Genomic DNA, 18933 nt, shown 5'->3' with positions numbered 1-18933 from the left:
GCTGTTCTATCGAAGTCATACTCATAGCTGTTCCATACATGCATGAATATAATAAATGAATGGAATTTGATTCGTAATCTGTTTGAGGGTGTAATTAGGAGAGCATGATAAGGTGTATATGTTTATGGTAAATAGAGGACAACAAAGTAAGACAAACCAAAATAAGACCATTGACATATCAATGGGATGGTGGAAGTAGCTTTAAAGGCTCTAATAATGTAAAAGGATTACTGTGTGAGGTATATTAAAATCCCAATTTGACTTTCTGACCAATAGAACCACTGAGACTTTCTTGCTTGTCCAATGGATGATCAAGTAGCTCATAAAATGCGCTGCTGAAAAGGATTATTACTCAAACTATGCTCTCCCTCTATTTCTTGTTGCTATTACATGACTCTAAAGTGGAGTGAATAAGTAGAAAGAAATTAACAGGTGGGTATTTACTGCTGATGTTGGCTTCTATTTATAGGAAAAATAGAGAGAAAAGGCTTCCTAAATGGATATGTAGCAAGTATTTTTTATTTGAGGAAGCAAGTTACATACCCCTTCTAGCTTACTGTTGAATTATTTTCGTTGTTCTTTCCTTTTCTGAATAGTTTTTATATCATTCACCTCTGATTCATGTTGATGCAGGATGCACTCCAGCAGCCAGTTATGCTTGTCCTTACTCAGGAATCTGAAGGTTTGAAATCCCAGAAGTTTGACCACTCACCTGACAAGGATCAAGAACTTTCTTTATTTGATATATCTCATTTTGATTACAGGTAAATTGTCTTATCTCTAGGTTCTTTTTTATATCAACATATGCTTATTTCTTACATATTTTATTCTGTACAGGACAACTTGGTATGAAGACTGGAAGACTAAAGCTGATGATGCCTTACAGTACTTTCATGGTGAAAGAAAATTAAATATTCATACGTCACGTGATGGTACTGAAAGATTTCCTTGCCTATCAAATTAAATATTTAATTCATTGATATTCTTGATTTCGTTATTAATTGTGGTGGCAGAGGGTCATATCAAGTGCAAAATATCAGGGGACCAAACTTTGTGGAACCCTTTTCTAAGCTCCTTTTATGAGCCTAAGCTTACACTTTGTGAGTTTGGTTTAGTCCTGTGTGACCCTCTCGCACTCAATAAGTGGCTCTTTCTATAAGGATCTCCTTCCTGCCTTGGTAACATGATCACCCTGGGAATTAATTTTCCAAAACCTAATTAAAATCGTTCTATTATGCAGTGGATGCCAACAATGCTGAGTACCATTCTGCTTTGAAGTCTCCTGGTCTTGCTTACAAGGAAGAATGGATTGAAGTCTGGCATAATCTAGAAATAATATGTAGAGCTGTGTCCGAAAGTGCAGATATGTGGAAAAATGAAGGGAAATCTCAAGTAAAGATGAGGGCTTTTTCAGATCTTCTGAAGCTTTTGGAGAGTCATGGACTATCAAAGCACAAATCTAACCTTCAGAAGCTTTTGGAGAACAGTCCATTGTTCACTGCAAAGTATGCCTTAATAGATGTAAGAACCTTTTAATCTCGTTCTGTGTCCTGGGTTTAAATTTTTTCTTCATTTTCTTTTTGGCTACTCTGCTGTCCCATTATATTTGTCATTTGTATATCCCAAAGGTTGCCCTAACATCAAGAATTTACTCTTATGTTGTATTGGATTTAAATTTGAAAATACAATGACTAATCAACTGTATGTGGATCATCTCCTAAAAAAGTTTGATTACCCAAAATGAACAGAAATATTGGGATGGAAGGAGTGCTGATTTCTCGGATCAAGTATCTAAGCTTGCATAATGTACTGACAACTTGAAAATTGCAGGAAAAGTTTAAACAGGGAGAATCAAATTGGTGGTTTTTTCTTCCATCCTATGATGTACAACATTTGTTGCTGAAGTATGACAGTTTGTCTTTCAAGGAAGTTGATCTCAATGCCTCAAACCTCATTAAAAATTCAAACCACATTAGTGTAGAAGACAAGTGGAGGTGTGCTAATCAATACTACTTCAAAAGTTTGGCTTCAGTGAGACATGTGCAGCAGATATCTCTTAGCTTTCACAAAGATTTTAATCCGGATCAGGTAAATCTCATGCAACAATCAATAGGACGGATCTTTGATCTGATTTAATTTGTGATGTAATGATCCCAACCGTATCTTCATTGTATGTGGCCTCTGTGGCTGTTTGAGGAACAAGTAATAGATACTGAAAGAACAGGACAACTTCTTCCAAGTTGATGTTGGACCACATTCTAGAGCTATTTCCTGCTTGAATAATCAGAAGAAATCTAAACACAGAAGTATGGAGGTTTCGGTTGTAAGAAAATTCATGAAAAACCTTGTCAATGAAGACTTTACCTTCTTCAGCTGTCATTATTTTTTGGATCAACTGAAGTATAAGACAACCTTTGAAACAAATTTGAAAATAGTATCTTGTTAACCTGTTTTAGACTTTACCTTCTTCAGCTGTCATAATTTTTTGGATCAACTAAAGTTTGAGACAACCTTTAAACAAATTCGAAAATAGTATCTTGTTAACCTGTTTTAAGCCATGCTTCACAGTTCACACACTATATGGAAAACACAGCATGGACACACTCATCACTTTAATTTAATTACCTGGATATGCATCTAAAATTTTTATATGATGTCTCATGTAGGTTAATCGGTGTAATAGCTTCCTTGAACACCTTGTAATGATACAAATGGAGCAACGTGCTGCTGCTTATGATCTGCGTAGCCAATTGCAACACTTGAGGAGAAGCGTACAATGCTTGAAAAAATTGTGTTTGGTTTGTCATTCTATTGCTGAAGGACGTACTGACGAAGTCAATGTTTTAGCTAGTCAACAAGTTCTCTTTAGATGCATGTGGCAGCAAAAGGTAAGATTTTATGCCCCTAGAGTCTTGGTGGTTGGTACATGGTACTTAGGTTATCTAGTTATGTTTCATCAAACCTACATTTCCTTCATCTAATCATCTGTAATGTAAACATAATGCAGGAACTTTTTGATACATTTTGTTCTATGCTGGGAGAAGAATCCTTGATGCTAAAAACAGTTAAAGATACCCATATGAGTGGCTGTCAAAGCATTAAAGATGCAGCAAATGGCATTCTTTTGCTCATTGAGGAATTCAGTCCGGCATTTGAGAAATCTAAAGTAGGCATTTGGAACTTATCCATCTCTTCTGCTCTCCCTCTTCCTTATCTTCATTCTTTCAAATTAATCAGAATTAGTTTTGTATATAGGGTATTTATGGTGTGTGTCATTGTGATTTCTGACAGGTATTGCTGGATAATGAACTTCTTGGTGATGATAATTCTGCAATTAAAGCATCAAATTCAATGTACCCTATTGTGGCTGGCAAAGATATGGAAGAGTTGGTCAAAAAGAATTTTCAGCTCATAAGGGAGTTTCAAGAACATGTTCTTGATTTACGCGTGCGAGTTAACAAGAAATCAATTGAAGATGTTCTACTTGGTCATTTTTCAGAGATAATTGAAAAGGTAAGTGATTTTTCTTACAACATGCTGGCCTGGTCTTTGCTGTCAGCCACCTTCCCTTTCATACTTTGTAGAGCAAAATGAGAGACAAGGGGAAAAAAATGGATGGAAGGAGACCATTATTGTGTGATGGAGTTATGTCCATTTGTTTTGGAGGGAATTATCACAAATCAAAGTTTCCCTTCAATTTTTTGTTAGAATTTATGAAGTGTTCTATTTGTTATTTTTACGTTAGAGGTGGGGAAGGGGACATCATGATTGTGATCCAAATCCCTATGGTAATTTTGTTACAAAATTATATCATTGATCATTTGATCTTGATTAAAATTTTTGTGTTCTACTGTTTTGAATTGAATGAACTAATTGCTGTGGGAAGCTTATATAATCTGTTTGGAATTGCAGGGAAAAAATGTGGAAAATGAGTTTTATTCTGCGAAAGAATGTGACCAACCTTTAACTTTTGCTGAAGATCTTACTGGTCTGGAAGCTGGAATAAATGCATCACTCAGTGATATGTTTAGACATATTGGCAGTGCACTCAAAGAACTAGGATCCTGGAGTGACAGGGATGCATCTGATGAAGTTTTATTGATGAAGATCACATCGTGGAAACCTTTGTTTGATTCTTTTGTAGCAAACTTCCGGCTGGATCTTATTAGTCAGAGTCTTGATAAATTAATTTCTTACACTGTAAGCTTTGTAATTCTGGTATTTTAGGAATGATAATATTGTTAAATTAATCATATTCAAATCTTATTTTTTCTCTGTAGGGAAAAATACCAAGTATTTCAGATTTATCTTCTGAAACTGGTCTGCAATTTGAACATCTTAAGGAATTGCTGGTTCTGATATTGACTTTTAGTGATGGTCTTTTGCTTGATTTTTTGGCTGTCCACGAGATGGTTAGCTACTCTAAAGTCTCTAATTCTTGTTTTCCATCCTATTGGTACTGATGTGTGTTGGTCAAAACATCTGAATTACTGACTGACTTGAACTGCATTTGCAGATATCCGTTTTGACTCATAGGCTTGCAGAGATATTTGCTTCATTGTTTTCTGAAGGCTATGGTGTACGCACTGAAGACATAGTTGATGATACCCTTGGTGACAAAACTCAAGATGCTAGTGGGACTGGCATGGGAGAAGGAACAGGAGGAGTGAAAGACGTGAGCAATGAAATAACTGATGAAGATCAGCTCCTTGGGGCCTCTGGAGAGGTGTGTTGTGCTTTGGTAGCTGTTAATTCATTTGTGCTTATTTTATCTGTGGGACTTATTTATAATTTCCCTATTTCTTCATCTCTAAATTGTTCAATTTATTTTTGCAGAAAGAAGAGCCAAATGCATTAAATGAATTACCAAACGATAAAGATGAAGGAATTGAGATGAAGAATGATTTTGATGCTCCTGACTTCAATTTGAGTGAGGATACTGGCGATGAGGATAACGATGATGACAATGGAGAAGATGAGGATGAGCAGTTAGATAGTGCCATGGGGAATACTGGGGACGATAGTGAAGTAGTAGATGAAAAGCTTTGTGACAAGGAAGAAGATCAAAATCTTGATAATACAAATGAGAAACATGAGTCAGGACCTTCAGTGAAAGACAGAGATCTCGATAACCGGGAGCTAAGAGCTAAAGATGATGCTGCTGCTACAACAGATGAACCCACAGAAGGAGACAATGATGCAACTGATGAAAATGGTAACGCGGATACTAGTAAAGATGGCACTGATGACATGGATAATCCAGATTCAATGAATGTTGACCAAGAAGAGGCTAATGCCGACACCACTGACATTGATCTCCATGAGCCAAATCCAACTTCTGTTGATGAGACTGAGAACATGGAAGTAGACCAGGACAATACTATGGAAGAAGATACACCTGATGTGGGGGACAATGATATGGATAATGGAGACCCTGGGGATAACACTGACCCTGAAGATGATACTGTAGCTAAGGCAGAGTCTAACATGTTAAGTGAAGAAGCTGAAGATGATTCACAGAACAAAGATGACAAGGATGGCAATATGGATCTGACAGCGCCTAATAAAGACATCAGTGAGCAGGGAAATTCAGACTTATTAAGCGATCATATTCCTAACACACAGCCCATGTCACAGACAATGAGTGAAATGCAAAAGGCAGAAACTATAAGTACAGCACCTGAAATGCAGTGCTCTATGAGCACTGATACTCAGAATGACCTTGCCTCATCAGAAAACTCCAACCAGGTGGAAATGCTGTTTGGAAACTCATCAAAGGGTAAACTATCCAATGATCAACCACAGTCCATGCCACAGCAAGATCTGTCATCCTTCCAGAAAAATCAGCCAAACCCACTGCGCAACATTGGGGATGCTCTTCAAGACTGGAAAGATAGAGTGAAGGTTTCTGCTGATGTTCCACAAAGAGATGAGGAGACAGTTGACGAAATGGATGATCAGGAAGTGGATGAATTTGGTTTTACATCTGAATTTGATCAGGGAACTGCTCAGGCACTAGGGTCTGCAATGCCTGATCAGATGGAGCATAATATTGGCCATGACAAGCCTGATGGAGATGGGTGCACTGCTCAGGAGAATGAACCTGACGAGCTCCGTGATGATGATTCTAATACTGAGGCCATCCACAGTCGTCCAATTTCTACAAGCAGGGTTGACGAAAAGATCAATATATCTGATTCACATGATGAGTTGCCTGTAGAAGATGTTCAAGAAGCTAAGAGAAAGATCGATGGCAGTCCAGGAAAATCTGTGGAGAGTTTAGTTTCAGTAAGAAAGTCTTACGTGACCCAGGACATGAACCAGCTAAGTGAACTTTCAACTAGTGGTGATGAACCAGGGAAAGTGCAGAATCTTGCTCAGCAACTTGGTGAGATGAATATGAATGCTGGTGCTCTTTGGAGAAAGTACGAGCTCCGCACAATGAGGCTGTCTCAGGAGTTGGCCGAGCAGCTACGTCTAGTCATGGAACCTACACTGGCTAGCAAGCTTCAAGGGGATTACAGGACTGGCAAAAGGATCAATATGAAGAAAGTAAGCAATTGAAACTTCAAATCTTTCCCTCGTCTTTTTCATGTTATTTTCATTCAAACTCATCATATTCTTCCCTGTTGAACTGCAGGTAATTCCATATATTGCTAGCCACTACCGGAAAGATAAGATATGGTTGAGGCGTACCAAACCCAATAAACGTGATTACCAAGTTGTGATCGTGGTGGATGATTCTCGTAGTATGTCTGAAAATTGCTGTGGTGATTTTGCCGTTGAAGCTTTGGTCACTGTGTGTCGTGCCTTGTCTCAGCTTGAGGTGGGGAAATTAGCTGTTACGAGCTTTGGAAAGGAAGGAAACATCAGGTTACTACATGACTTTGATCAGCCCTTAACTGGGGAAGCTGGAATGAAGGTCAGTTCAATACTTTATGTTTCTTTATCTTTCCGAAAACCATCTTCAACCCGAAATTTAATCTTCTCTTATGAACTTTGATTCAAACAGATGATCTCAAGCCTGACATTTAATCAAGAGAATACTTTAAGAGAGGAGCCTATGGTTGAACTCCTTAAATATCTGAACAATATGTTAGAACAGGCTGTGGCTAATGCAAGACTGCCTTCTGGACAGAACCCGTTGCAACAGCTTGTTTTGATCATTGCTGATGGTCGGTTTCATGACAACAAGGAAAAGGTGAAGAGGTTCATGAGAGACCTGTTGCAGAGAAACTGTCTGGTGGCATTTATAGTTTTGGATAGTGCTCAAGAATCTATAGTTGACTGCAAGGTATTTTTCCCTTATACAACTCGCTGCATTTAGTCATGCAGGCCTAGCATCTAAAAAATTAATTCAAATTTGGGGATTTATGGATTACTGAAAATCCTTAGGCCTATGCAGAATGGGTTTATAAATGTTATCTGATCTTTTTTTTTTTTTTTTTTTTCCAATCAAGGATTATATATTCAAGAATGGGTTACTTCAGAAAGCTGTTCCATATCTAGACTCTTTTCCGTTCCCATACTACATTGTGTTGAGAAATATTGAAATGCTCCCCAGAACACTAGCTGATCTATTGAGACAGGTACTCTCTTTGAACTTTTACTAAAATTGTCCAACCCTTAGCCTCTTACTCCATGTATCCTATACTAACACCTGGTTTTGGTACAGTGGCTCGAGCTGGTGCAACAATCAAGAGACTAGCTGAAATGTATGCTTTTCGTCATAGGTACATTAAGAAAAGTTTTGAGAGAGAAAAGTACATTACTACATTTGCCATTTGCTTATTATACAAAAGAATAGGTTTAGAAAGGCTGATACATGACCGGAAAAACATCATATACGAGAATGTATATAGGAAAGAGAGACTATCATGTAATCTTGACAGTTTTGTAATATGCTCATTCAATGCATCAAGCTGGTTTCTCTAATGCCCTTATCTTCTCCGTTTTACACGGACTTGGGATTATAATTAAATTGGAGTTGCTTCATTCATAGTCGAACCATCTGGTTTCCAACATGGGGTTCTCTCTCTTCTTTTTTCTTTTTTCTTTTTTTTTTTTTTGTTAAATTTGGAAAGTATTCTTGTATTTTGGCATGTCAACATCATCTAAGCTAAGGTTGTTAAAGATAGTATACTAGCAGTCTAGCACACACTGTTGGAACATTTATAGATAAATGTGCTTATGAGTTCATATATGAGGTTTATATTATGCTAGGTGTTGAGGAGGATAAGTATAATGATTATACTTAGAGAGTTAGAGGTATGGCAAGGCAAGATGTATTAAAGTGACAATACAAGGCAAAATTGACTAATTTGTGCTTCGCCCTGGCTGCCAGGGCACGATGCCCTGTAGAGCGAGCACGAGTAAGATAGTCAATTGTCTCAATTTCATTGAGATGTTGCTCGCGCCCGGTAGGGCGCCCTTGCCGGGTTTGCCAGGGCAAGGTTCAAAACTGACGGTTTTTTTACAGTTTTGTACATATTGCTTTGTGAACGGAAACATCCGTTGGATATTAACTACTCTTCAAATAAACTCTATAAATAGGAGTTTATATGACATATATATGGATATAGGATGAGAAAAGAGATTATCATTTAACTTGCTTCTTTTGAGAGAACTTATCTATAGTATTTTCTCTTAATTGGTTTTACGAACACTTATTCACAAACTTCTTGTAGATTGATTTTGATAAACAACCAAAATCAATTGTGTCTTCTTTGTATCCCAATTGTTATATCGTGTTAACCCTGTTGTTTCGTAGAGGGTCGATAATAAAGTATTAGGAAAGCGGCTATGATACGTGCCTAGAAGAAATATCCGGTCCCTCTGGTTCATTCCTCCAAATTTTGTTCTAAAACACACAAGATAGTCCTTAACTGTATTAACATGTTAACTTTAAAAAGTGAAAAATTTTATGGTGTCTAATACTCTTAAGCTAGATCGTGAATTATTATTACTCCCTACGTCTCTAAAGATTCGCCTTTATGAATTTATTACATTGTTGACTTTTTTTAATAGTGTTGACTTTTTTAATGGTGTTGACTTTTTATTTAGTGGAGTTAATAAGAGACAAAAGTGATGGTGTCGAAAGTATTTTATGTGAGAGTAAAAAGGGTGTTCCTCATTATCTAAGAAAGTGGCCATCTTTTGAGGACAACCATTTTTGGTATATGGGACAAACATTTAAGATCGAAAAGTGTAATTGTTTTGTTGAGACTTAATGTCATAGATCAATTCCCTGCAACTCTTAGTTTTTGAAGGTTGTCCAGTGAATAAACAATGGTTTGTACAATTTCAAAAGTTGACCATGATTAGGCTGGCATTCATTAAGCATTGCTCATTGTAAAACATCAATCATTGGTTAGCATATGCACCAAACTTGAATTGGATTAAGAATATATCTTATGATTGTTTCCTACGTTATTAGACCATGTCCATATTATAAAGTCAAACCAATCCATATTACTAAAAGAAAAAATTGTTCCTTATACAAGTAAGAAAAAACCAACTTTATTCAGAGAGAAAAAGAGATGGAAATGGAGAAGAGGTTGTATGAAGCTGCTCTTGAAGGAAATGTTTCAAGCTTGAAAACAATAATCAAAGAAGACCCTTTAATTCTTGATAGAATATCTTCAACCTTCTATCAAGATACTCCTCTACACATTGCAATCCTACGAGGACACCTCGAGTTTGCAAAGGCGGTACTTAGTTACAACCCTAGGCTTGCCACCGAGTGTGACTTGCTCGGCCACTTGCCCCTCCACGTCGCTTCCACCAAAGGACATACGGAGATCATCCATGAGCTGGTACGTGTTAGTCCGAGTTCTTGCCTAGCTCGTACCAAGGATGGGAAGTTGCCCCTTCACTTGGCTATAAGTAAAGGCGTTCGAGTTGAGGTGGTAAGGGAGTTGGCTCAAGCATGTCCTGAGTCAATGCAATCAAGAGTGGATAGAGGAGATACTGTTTTGCACTTGTGTGTTAAGTTTGAAAACTTGGATGCTTTTCAAGTAATATTGGAGTTGTTGAATGGTGACAAAGATGGTAACAACTTATTGAATGTAAGAAATGATGATGGCAATACTATCTTACATTTAGCTGCTCTTCAAAGGCATTTGGAGGTATTTCTCTCCCTTAATTCCTGGTTTTCTGTTAATAATCCGAGTAATAATAATAATAATCGTCTATTCTTTTTTAAGAAAATGTCTTAATTAATTTTTCCAATATTATAAATTTCAACTTTATACTTAATCAAATTTCATGAAGATAGATGCTTATTGATCTTAAATTATGGATGTTGATTAAGTACAAAATTGGAACAAATCTGACAAATTGATTTCGTTGACCAGACTGCCAAGTGACCTTTAAATCTTTAATCATAAATTTGTCAAAATACAATTCTAAATTAATTTGACTTGTATCCATATCACAAATAGTTTTACAAGTTCTATTACAGTTCAATAATATAAATTAATGGTCAAAGTTATCATAGTTTGACCATGAATGCAAGGTTGTCGTGGCCTATTATATAGAAATTTAAGAGAAAATAAAGTTTTGTAGCTCTTGTGAGATCTTTTATTACATGTTTAGCACGCAGTCATGATTATTATTTCTGTGCTTATTTCAGATTACAAAACACTTGCTAGCAATACCAGGCATTGAACCAAATGCAATGAACATCAATGGTCTTACAGCCTTAGATTTGGTTGAAAATTCACCTAAAGACTTGAAAGGACTTGAGCTACTCAACTTCCTTCTACAATCAAACGCTATTAAACGATCAACCAACACTCATTCATCTCTCTCAGCCGCGATAACCCAACCACCAACAACACATCCTAGGCAACCAAGGCCTAAAAAGTCCTGGACAAAGTTTTTCACCTTCAATAGTCATAACCAGTTACAAGATATGAAAGGTGAAATATTTATTACCGCGGCTATAATAGCCGCGATAAATGCATTGCCTATCATCTACATGAGGGTAAATGGACCGGATTTAACCGGTCAATACGTGATCAACTCGGCTTCATTTGTGCCTGCTGTTACAATAATGTTGCTAATAGTAGCCGGTTTTCCCTTAAGTAACAAGCTTTGTGCTTGGCTTGTGATACAATGTTTGTACACTTCAATTGGATTTTTGGGGTTGAATTATCTTGGAGAGATGGTCTCAAATGAAAGTCGATACTCAACTGTGAATTTTGTGTTTATTTTCGTGTCGATTTGGTTCGGGTTGCTTATGTTAGTAAGTGCACTAAATGTCATTCGTTTGATTGTGTGGATAGTGAAGAGCATCAAAATGTGTATGAAGCGTAGAAGGTTGCGCCTTGGAAGAGAGAATTCTATGGCAAATAATGCATAATGTAAGGGTGAATATTACACATTAAAAGTTTGTAATTGCTGCTCAAATTTACTTTTATTTCTTTGATCTGATGTAACACTAATCTAAGTTCCCTCTGTTTTTTCTTTTTTAGAAAAAAAAAAAAAAAATAGTTTCATTTGTTTAAAATAACATGGTTTATGTATTGATTGATTAAGTTATATGTTATATCTATTAGATTTTAATGGTTTACATTTGATTTCACATTACAATTACATTACTAATAATTGAAGGTATTACAAATGGTACATCCTTTTTGACTTTTTGGTGGGAGATCTACATACCCTATACATATACGATATACCATATACGCATAATCTTAGAACATATGCAAATTATCTTCCAATCTGTAGCACATCAAAATATGTGTTTTTTTCCCCTAAATGACCTCAACACCACATGCTTTATCATTGTGCATGCCCCAAATAAGTATACAACACATTCTTTATATACGTAGTAATATACTCCATTCAATAAAAATTGACACAATTTGATTTTAACTGTAACTTTTGAGTAATATATGAAAATCAATTAGTATCACATTGAACAACTTTAGTTAGACATTTATGTGATGATCAAACTCAAGCATTGAAATATGTGTCAAAGTGTCAAACCCCTACGGGCTAGACAAAAAGAACATTTCTCAACCTATATTGCTTAATGACTATATTGACTAAGTACCTAAATGATGATGTTTAGTGTTGACACAAATAAAGTTGTGCTTATTAGGTGGTAACATCTTAAACACCTAAATAATTAATGACAAAATAAACTTAAATTTTCCTATAGTTAGTATCAATATAACAGTTAGTATCAATATAACGCTTTGTTGATATTAAGATGGTACTATTTGAATAATTTAAATATAACTTTAAATCACCGACAGTTATCTTAGTTATTAATCATTATGGCTAAAGTTATTATAGACGGGGAATTTTCTTTTTGGTATGGATCAAATCCCGAAGATCATTGAGTATATTTTTTTTGAAAGATCATTGAGTATATTTTTTTTGAAAGATCATTGAGTATAAACTATAAAGTAACGGTGATTCATTTTTTCTTAAGCATCGTGCAAGAGAAGCCCCTCTTATGTCTTGTGGTCACCTAAATCATAATTTAGCGTATACACCAAACACATAAAGAACACGCATTTTATCCATAGTTATCTTCTTTCCATTATTAGCTGTTACTTTCCTACATTATTTGACCAAGCCCAACATTCAAAGTCAAACTATCCAACTAGCCTAAACTTTCCTTGTTATCTTGACTTTCTTATACTTGGTACCAAAGCTACTATAAAACTTGTTCTATGAACTAACCAAAATGTACAACTTGCAACTAATTTAAAAGAGTAATATAGAATAGAGGAAAAAAAAATGGAAATGGAGAAAAAGTTGTATGAAGCTGCTTTTGAAGGAAATGTGACAAATTTAAAAGCATTAATACAAGAAGATCCCTTAATACTTGATAGAATCTCAACAACATTCTTCCAAGACACCCCTTTACATGTTGCAACCTTACGCGGGCGCCTCGAGTTTGTACATGCTGTACTCAGCCACAACCCCCAGCTTGCGGCCGAGCCTGACTCGCTCGGCCACTTGCCCCTCCACGTCGCTTCCGCCAAGGGAAACGTGGAGATCGTCCGTGAGCTTTTACGTGTGGGACCGAGTTCGTGCCTTGCTCGTACCAAGGATGGGAAGTTGCCCCTTCACTTGGCTATAATGAAGGGGGTCAAGGTTGAGGTGTTGACCGAGTTGACTCGGGCGTGTCCCGAGTCGACTCGGTCGAGGGTGGATGGAGGGGGTACTATTTTGCACTTGTGTGTGAAGTATGATAATTTGGATGCTTTAAAGGTGTTGGTTGAGATGTTTAAAGGTCAAAGTGATTGTAACAACTTGTTGAATGCAATAAATGATGATGGTAATACTGTCTTGCATTTGGCTGCTCTACATAAGAATTTGGAGGTACTCTTTTTGTCCTGTTAACCTCTATTATTTTTTTTATTTTTTTTTTTTACTCGTATATTTTAAAAATTAATCATGTCTTTTATACACCTTTTCGTGCATTAATACTTATATAGAGTACCATTTAAATTTTTAAACTATTCGTCTAATAATTATTAATTATTTGGAGTAAGGTGTTGTTCACTTCATCTTAATTTTGCTGAATTGAAATTATTTTTACTAAAATAAAATTATTTTGTTCATAAATTGTTACTCGTATTACCAAGATAAAGTTATCCTCGTTTATATTTCAATTATTTTATCAATCTTATTAGCCCTAAAATTTTTTATTTAATTACGGAGTACTCCGTATCAATCTTTAATTATCTTATCTTATCCTATCAATCCTATCTTTTATTCGTCTTATTAGACTTTATTTGAATTTATATTATATTATCATATCATAAATTAATTATTTTATCTCATTTGAGTTTTTTTAGACTTAAAATATTTGTTGCTTAAATTGATCATGGTATTGAAATAAATTGACTCCGATTCATTGTATGAATGTATGTCTTTATTTACCGGTATGATAGAAATTCATATATTTGAATAACAAGTACTTTCGTTACTCCGTATTACCAATAATATACATCACATTATGAATAAATAAATCAATTAATTAAAAAAAAATAAAAAAAACTTATTCTGCTATTTCCTTTTCTAGGTTACAAAATACTTGTTAGAAACAACAAGTATTGAACAAAATGCAGTGAACAACAATGGTCTTACAGCCTTAGATTTGGTCGAAAACTCTCCTAAAGACTTCAAAGGACTCGAGCTACTCAATCTTCTCCTTCGATCCAACGTTCGAAAACCAACCACAAACACTCAACCATCAAAAATAAGCACCCAAGAAAACAATGCAACCAAACCACCAAGCCCAAAAAAGTCATGGAAAAGATTTTTCACATTCAATGATGATAACACGAAACATTTGGAAGATATGAAAGGCCAAATATTAATCATCGCGGCTATTATAGTCACGATTAATGCATTGCCAATTATCTACTTGAAGGTAAATGGACCAGATATACCTGACCAATTCTCAATAAACTCGGGTTCATTCGTGCCTGCTGTAACGATCATATTGTTACTAGTAAGTGGTTTACCCTTAAGAAACAAATTTTGTGGTTGGCTTGTGATACAGTTGATGTATAGTGCTATCGGATTTTTGGCACTGAATTACATTGGACAAATGCTTTCAACTGAAAGTCGATACTCAAAACTCGATGTTGCTGTTATTCTTATGTTGATTTGGTTTGGGTTGTTGATTATTGTTAGTGCACTTAATATCATACGGTTGATTGTGTGGGTTGTAACAAGTATCAAAAGGCGTATAAAGCAAAGGAAATCGCGTGGTAGAAGAGAGGATGCATTGTCAAATGCTTGAGCAAGTGTAAATTTCTAGCTATTCCAGTTTTATTTGTTTGTTTGATGTAACAAGGTTGGTTTATGTATGTAATTTTATTGATTAGAGTGTTGCTATTAAGCTAAGTGATTGAACAAACCTTAAAGTAACGGTAAAAGTATGATAAGTTGTTGCTAAAATTCATTTGTTAATGCAAAATTTATTACATTATATACATTATGAGAATACCTAGCTTGTACAATTTTATTTTCTTGGGCTTTGAGTGATAATACCAAAATATCTAAGTAGCTAATCATCAAATTAAAAATGTATAAGGTTTTAAAGGTCTAGATTAATTTCTTGTTCTTTATCAATTTTTAAAAGCCTGCTAAATGATAAAACACCATCCTAAAAAAAAGATAATTATTGTCTTCAATAAAATATTTATTTTTTGCTAAAATATACTCACAAATTAATAGACAGTTACAATTTACAACTGAAAATATATCATTCAGCGACTGCAATTAAACGATAATATCAGTAAATACATGCAATTAATTTTGAAATATTACATTCATCGTTACTCCAAGATTATACATATGTCCTGATTTCCTCAAATAACATAATTGAATTGTATTAATCTTTCGTAGCACAATATAACATAAACCAATTCGAATAATTATTCTAATCAAGATTCAAGAACAAAAGATAAATTTAAAGAAAAGTAACAATCTATATCTTATTTATTAATCATAACACGAAAGTTTATGCACTATAACATTATTTGATCATAGTAAACTAAACATCCGACCAGCAATTAAAGTTTTACACAAGGAAAATTAAAAAGGACACACGACAATGCTACCAAATTAATGGTCATGGTACGACCTCAAGTTAAACTATCAATGTAACAAGAAAGTCAAACGACTAATCGATCAACGAAAGGCCTTAAAGTAAAAAACTTGATTCCTATGATCATAATAAATCCCAATTTTATCATCCTTATTAAACCCACGAGTCTTGAACAAATCTATATTAACCCCAAGAACATAATCATCCTGTCCACCTTTTTCAATAAAAGTCGTCTCATCGTACGGACCGTACACAACAGGGGCATTTTCGTCAGTCAAATCACAAACAGAAACATGGACTTTATTACCCGTAACAATTTTGTTAGCAGTCTCTAAACTAGAGTAACGAAACACATGTTCAAAAACATCGTCATGACTCAACCGAATCTTACCGGTAGCAATCTCGTTCACGTCTAAGGATTTCTGGATCCGCCACGGGTCGTACTTCTTGTCGAGGTTGTCTTTCGAGTCGAGGTTTGGCATAAGCATGGTTGGAACCGAGGAATCGTCTCGAATTTCGATGAGGATACGGGGGACTTGGGTTGAATTCGTTACACCTCTAGCACTCACATCCATCTCTTCTTTCTTGGTAGGCAAGAAATTGTACAAGTATGTTTTTTTCATGTTTGATGTTGATTCTTGTAGTTTCATCTTGTGTTTTTGGAGATTTTTTGGACTATTTTATTTTTGTGGAGGTTTATTATGATGAATAGCAAGGGATTAAAGGGTTTTTTTTTATAAAGAAATATTATTGGGGATTGAATTAAGATTGATTTATTTCCTTAATGAGAATATATGCTAATATTTATAGGTTGGGAGTGTAAAGGAAAGTTGTGATATTGTGTGAAGAATCTGAAGATACTAAATCAATGAGATTTTGTGTCCAAAAAAAAAAAAAAAAGATATCAATGAGTTTTTTTTTTTTTTTTTTTTTTTTAAAAAAAAAAAAACAAGAAATCAATAAGATTTTGTAACGGTTTTGGGCTAGGTTATCTTTTTTCCATTTTTTTTAAGGCTGGAAAATATATTGGTTATGCAATAAATTATTTATTAATTAGCTGTGTATTTGGACTTAATTATATGAGTCAATTCATATCTTGCAATGTTTTATTTTTGTTTTTTGTTGTATAATTTAAACAATCGGTAAATAATACAAGTATTTGTTGATTGCTTCTGATAGTTTTAGGTAGAACGGTCAAAAGTTGATCCGACCCGAAATACCGATTATTAACCGACCCATCTGAACCCGAAAAAATGGTGACCCAATCCCGACATGACCCGACCTGAAACCAACCCTAGATCTGAGTTGACCCGAGTATGTGAGACCCGAACCCGAACATGAAATGACCTGGAGATGACCCGACCCGAATGTAACCCGTAAATTATTGGCCAGAACTGAACCCGACTGGAACCAAAATTGACCCAAACCGTTTTAACCCGTCAAATCTCGAATTTAACCCGACTTGTTACTAGCCTGACCTGAATTCAACCCGACCCGTTCCTAACCCGACCCAAATTTAACCCAACCTGATACAAACCCGACCCGAAATCAACCCGACCTATTACTAACCCGACCCAAAAATTCAACTCGATCTGTTACTAACCCGACTCGAAATAAACACGACTTGTTATTGACCCAACCTAAATTCAACCCAAATTGTTCCTAACCCGATTTCAAATCACCTTAAATGCAATTTAGACCACCTAATTATTGTTGATCAAAGCATTTTGTCTAGGAAGACCAAGTCGGTCCAGGCCAGCAAAAGAAAGGAGCATCATCCTCAAATTTAAGACTTAAATATAGTATATATATTTGTTGTATGGTCAAAGAAGATAATTATCTTCCTAAATTATAAACTATAGTTCCCTAGTATATTGTCATATTATTATAGTCAAAGGAAATAATTAGCTTGATAAAAATGATAATTATCTATTTACAATTAGTTGAACCCGAATATGACCCGACTTGGAAATGACCCGACCTGATTGTAAACTGCAAATTATTAACTTGAACATAACCCAACTTGAATCCGAGAATGACCCGACTTGGAAATGACCTAACCTGATTATAACCCGCAAATTATTGACTTAAACCGAACCCGACTTTAACCCGCAAATCTATATATTTTACAAAGAAAAGTTTTGTTTAGTTTTACTCTCTTTCAAATTTACAAATTATTTTTCTATTTCAAGTTTCGAGGACGAAACTTGTTTTAAGGAGGGTAGATTGTAATACCCGAATATTTTAAGATTTTATTAGGATATATTTTATGACTTAAATAATATATTTTAAATTATTTTATGAATTTTATTTTATACTCTATTTTTGTTATCCTATACATTATAAATTATCTTAAACCCTTTATATATATATATATATATATATATATATATATATATATATATATATATATATATATATATATATATATATATATATATATATATATATATATATATATATATATATATATATATATATATATATATATATATATATATATATATATATATATATATATATATATATATATATATATATATATATATATATATATATATATATGTATATATCTACATAGCCGTATGTGCAGTCGTGTTTTACCTTCTCAAAAACTCTAATCTTTGACCTCTGCAAACTTGTTTTCACTAGTTTAATAATTGTCTTATATATGCTCAAACTTCATCAATTCCCTTCTCAATATATATATATATATATCATGCGGCAATCCATGATCATCATTTGATCAAACCAATTACTTTTTATTGAAAATGATGGAGTATAAAAACATATTCCTGGGCCTCAACCATTAGCTTAAGCTTTTGGTTGAGTTGGTCCACTAACATGGTATCAGAGCCAGCGTGACACAAAGGTCACGGGTTCGAATCTCATCCACCCCCACTTTCAAGTGGAATATTAAGCGCTGGGTATGAGGAGGGCCCATGCTGCATCCACACTTCTAGCCCAAACGGGCTCTCGTGTGAGGGGGCGTGATGGAGTATAAAACATATTCCTGGGCCTCAACCATTAGCTTAAGCTTTTGGTTGAGTTGGTCCACTAACAGAAAAGTGTTTGGAGTCGTGCGCATTAACTGTGATCAAGCAGTCAAGAACTTCCTTTAATATTTGGTCAATTATTTCCGAAAGGTAATCACACGAACTTATTTGGAGATGTTTGTATTACTAGCATATGTAATCACACTACCTTAATTAATTTTTTTGATTTGTTTGATTATAAATTGTTAGTATTAATTGTACTCTGTATTGTTATGTGTAAATTTTATAATTTGTGAATTATATATGATCATGATTTATATGTATATGATTAGTGTGTGGTATTATATG

General features: G+C 34.7%; 3 protein-coding genes across 3 annotated transcripts in view; all 3 read left to right on the top strand.

Moving 5' to 3' along the window:
- LOC145624415 (midasin-like) overlaps positions 1 to 8130 on the top strand; it is a 47339-nt gene extending 39209 nt beyond the window's left edge. Inside the window, exons 62-76 of the mRNA XM_081677444.1 lie at positions 634 to 764; positions 838 to 932; positions 1241 to 1521; positions 1831 to 2088; positions 2667 to 2888; positions 3008 to 3166; positions 3292 to 3513; positions 3913 to 4200; positions 4281 to 4412; positions 4517 to 4726; positions 4837 to 6552; positions 6641 to 6922; positions 7013 to 7294; positions 7461 to 7589; positions 7676 to 8130. Of these exons, the coding sequence (XP_081533570.1) occupies positions 634 to 764; positions 838 to 932; positions 1241 to 1521; positions 1831 to 2088; positions 2667 to 2888; positions 3008 to 3166; positions 3292 to 3513; positions 3913 to 4200; positions 4281 to 4412; positions 4517 to 4726; positions 4837 to 6552; positions 6641 to 6922; positions 7013 to 7294; positions 7461 to 7589; positions 7676 to 7708 (4440 nt within the window). The 3' untranslated portion in view covers positions 7709 to 8130. The remainder of the gene's footprint in view (positions 1 to 633; positions 765 to 837; positions 933 to 1240; positions 1522 to 1830; positions 2089 to 2666; positions 2889 to 3007; positions 3167 to 3291; positions 3514 to 3912; positions 4201 to 4280; positions 4413 to 4516; positions 4727 to 4836; positions 6553 to 6640; positions 6923 to 7012; positions 7295 to 7460; positions 7590 to 7675) is intronic.
- A 1325-nt stretch (positions 8131 to 9455) lies between these two features.
- Positions 9456 to 11449, top strand: LOC145618923 (uncharacterized). The gene is made up of 2 exons (XM_081673540.1): positions 9456 to 10127; positions 10634 to 11449. The coding sequence occupies exons 1-2, from the start codon at positions 9540 to 9542 to the stop codon at positions 11363 to 11365; spliced, it is 1320 nt and encodes a 439-aa protein (XP_081529666.1). The 5' UTR covers positions 9456 to 9539; the 3' UTR covers positions 11366 to 11449.
- A 1204-nt stretch (positions 11450 to 12653) lies between these two features.
- Positions 12654 to 15127, top strand: LOC145618914 (uncharacterized). Its single transcript, XM_081673531.1, has 2 exons — positions 12654 to 13347; positions 14054 to 15127. Exons 1-2 carry the CDS (start codon positions 12760 to 12762, stop codon positions 14777 to 14779), a joined length of 1314 nt encoding a protein of 437 aa, XP_081529657.1. The 5' UTR covers positions 12654 to 12759; the 3' UTR covers positions 14780 to 15127.
- The last annotated feature ends 3806 nt before the right edge of the window (positions 15128 to 18933 follow it).

Source organism: Chenopodium album, chromosome 3 (assembly GCF_948465745.1).
Source record: "Chenopodium album chromosome 3, dcCheAlbu1.1, whole genome shotgun sequence".
Lineage (NCBI taxonomy): Eukaryota > Viridiplantae > Streptophyta > Magnoliopsida > Caryophyllales > Amaranthaceae > Chenopodium > Chenopodium album.
The sequence above is the reverse complement of the archived record's forward strand: the minus strand, read 5'-3'. Positions and strand labels throughout refer to the sequence as shown.

What these genes read in the sequence shown, in the direction of transcription:
- LOC145618914 (XM_081673531.1), top strand. Translation starts at nt 12,760, where the DNA reads ATGGAAATGGAGAAAAAGTTGTATGAAGCTGCTTTTGAAGGAAATGTG. An exon ending in CTCTACATAAGAATTTGGAG is followed by an intron (nt 13,348 to 14,053) that starts GTACTCTTTTTG and finishes TTCCTTTTCTAG; the next exon opens with GTTACAAAATACTTGTTAGA.
- LOC145618923 (XM_081673540.1), top strand. Translation starts at nt 9,540, where the DNA reads ATGGAAATGGAGAAGAGGTTGTATGAAGCTGCTCTTGAAGGAAATGTT. An exon ending in CTCTTCAAAGGCATTTGGAG is followed by an intron (nt 10,128 to 10,633) that starts GTATTTCTCTCC and finishes TGCTTATTTCAG; the next exon opens with ATTACAAAACACTTGCTAGC.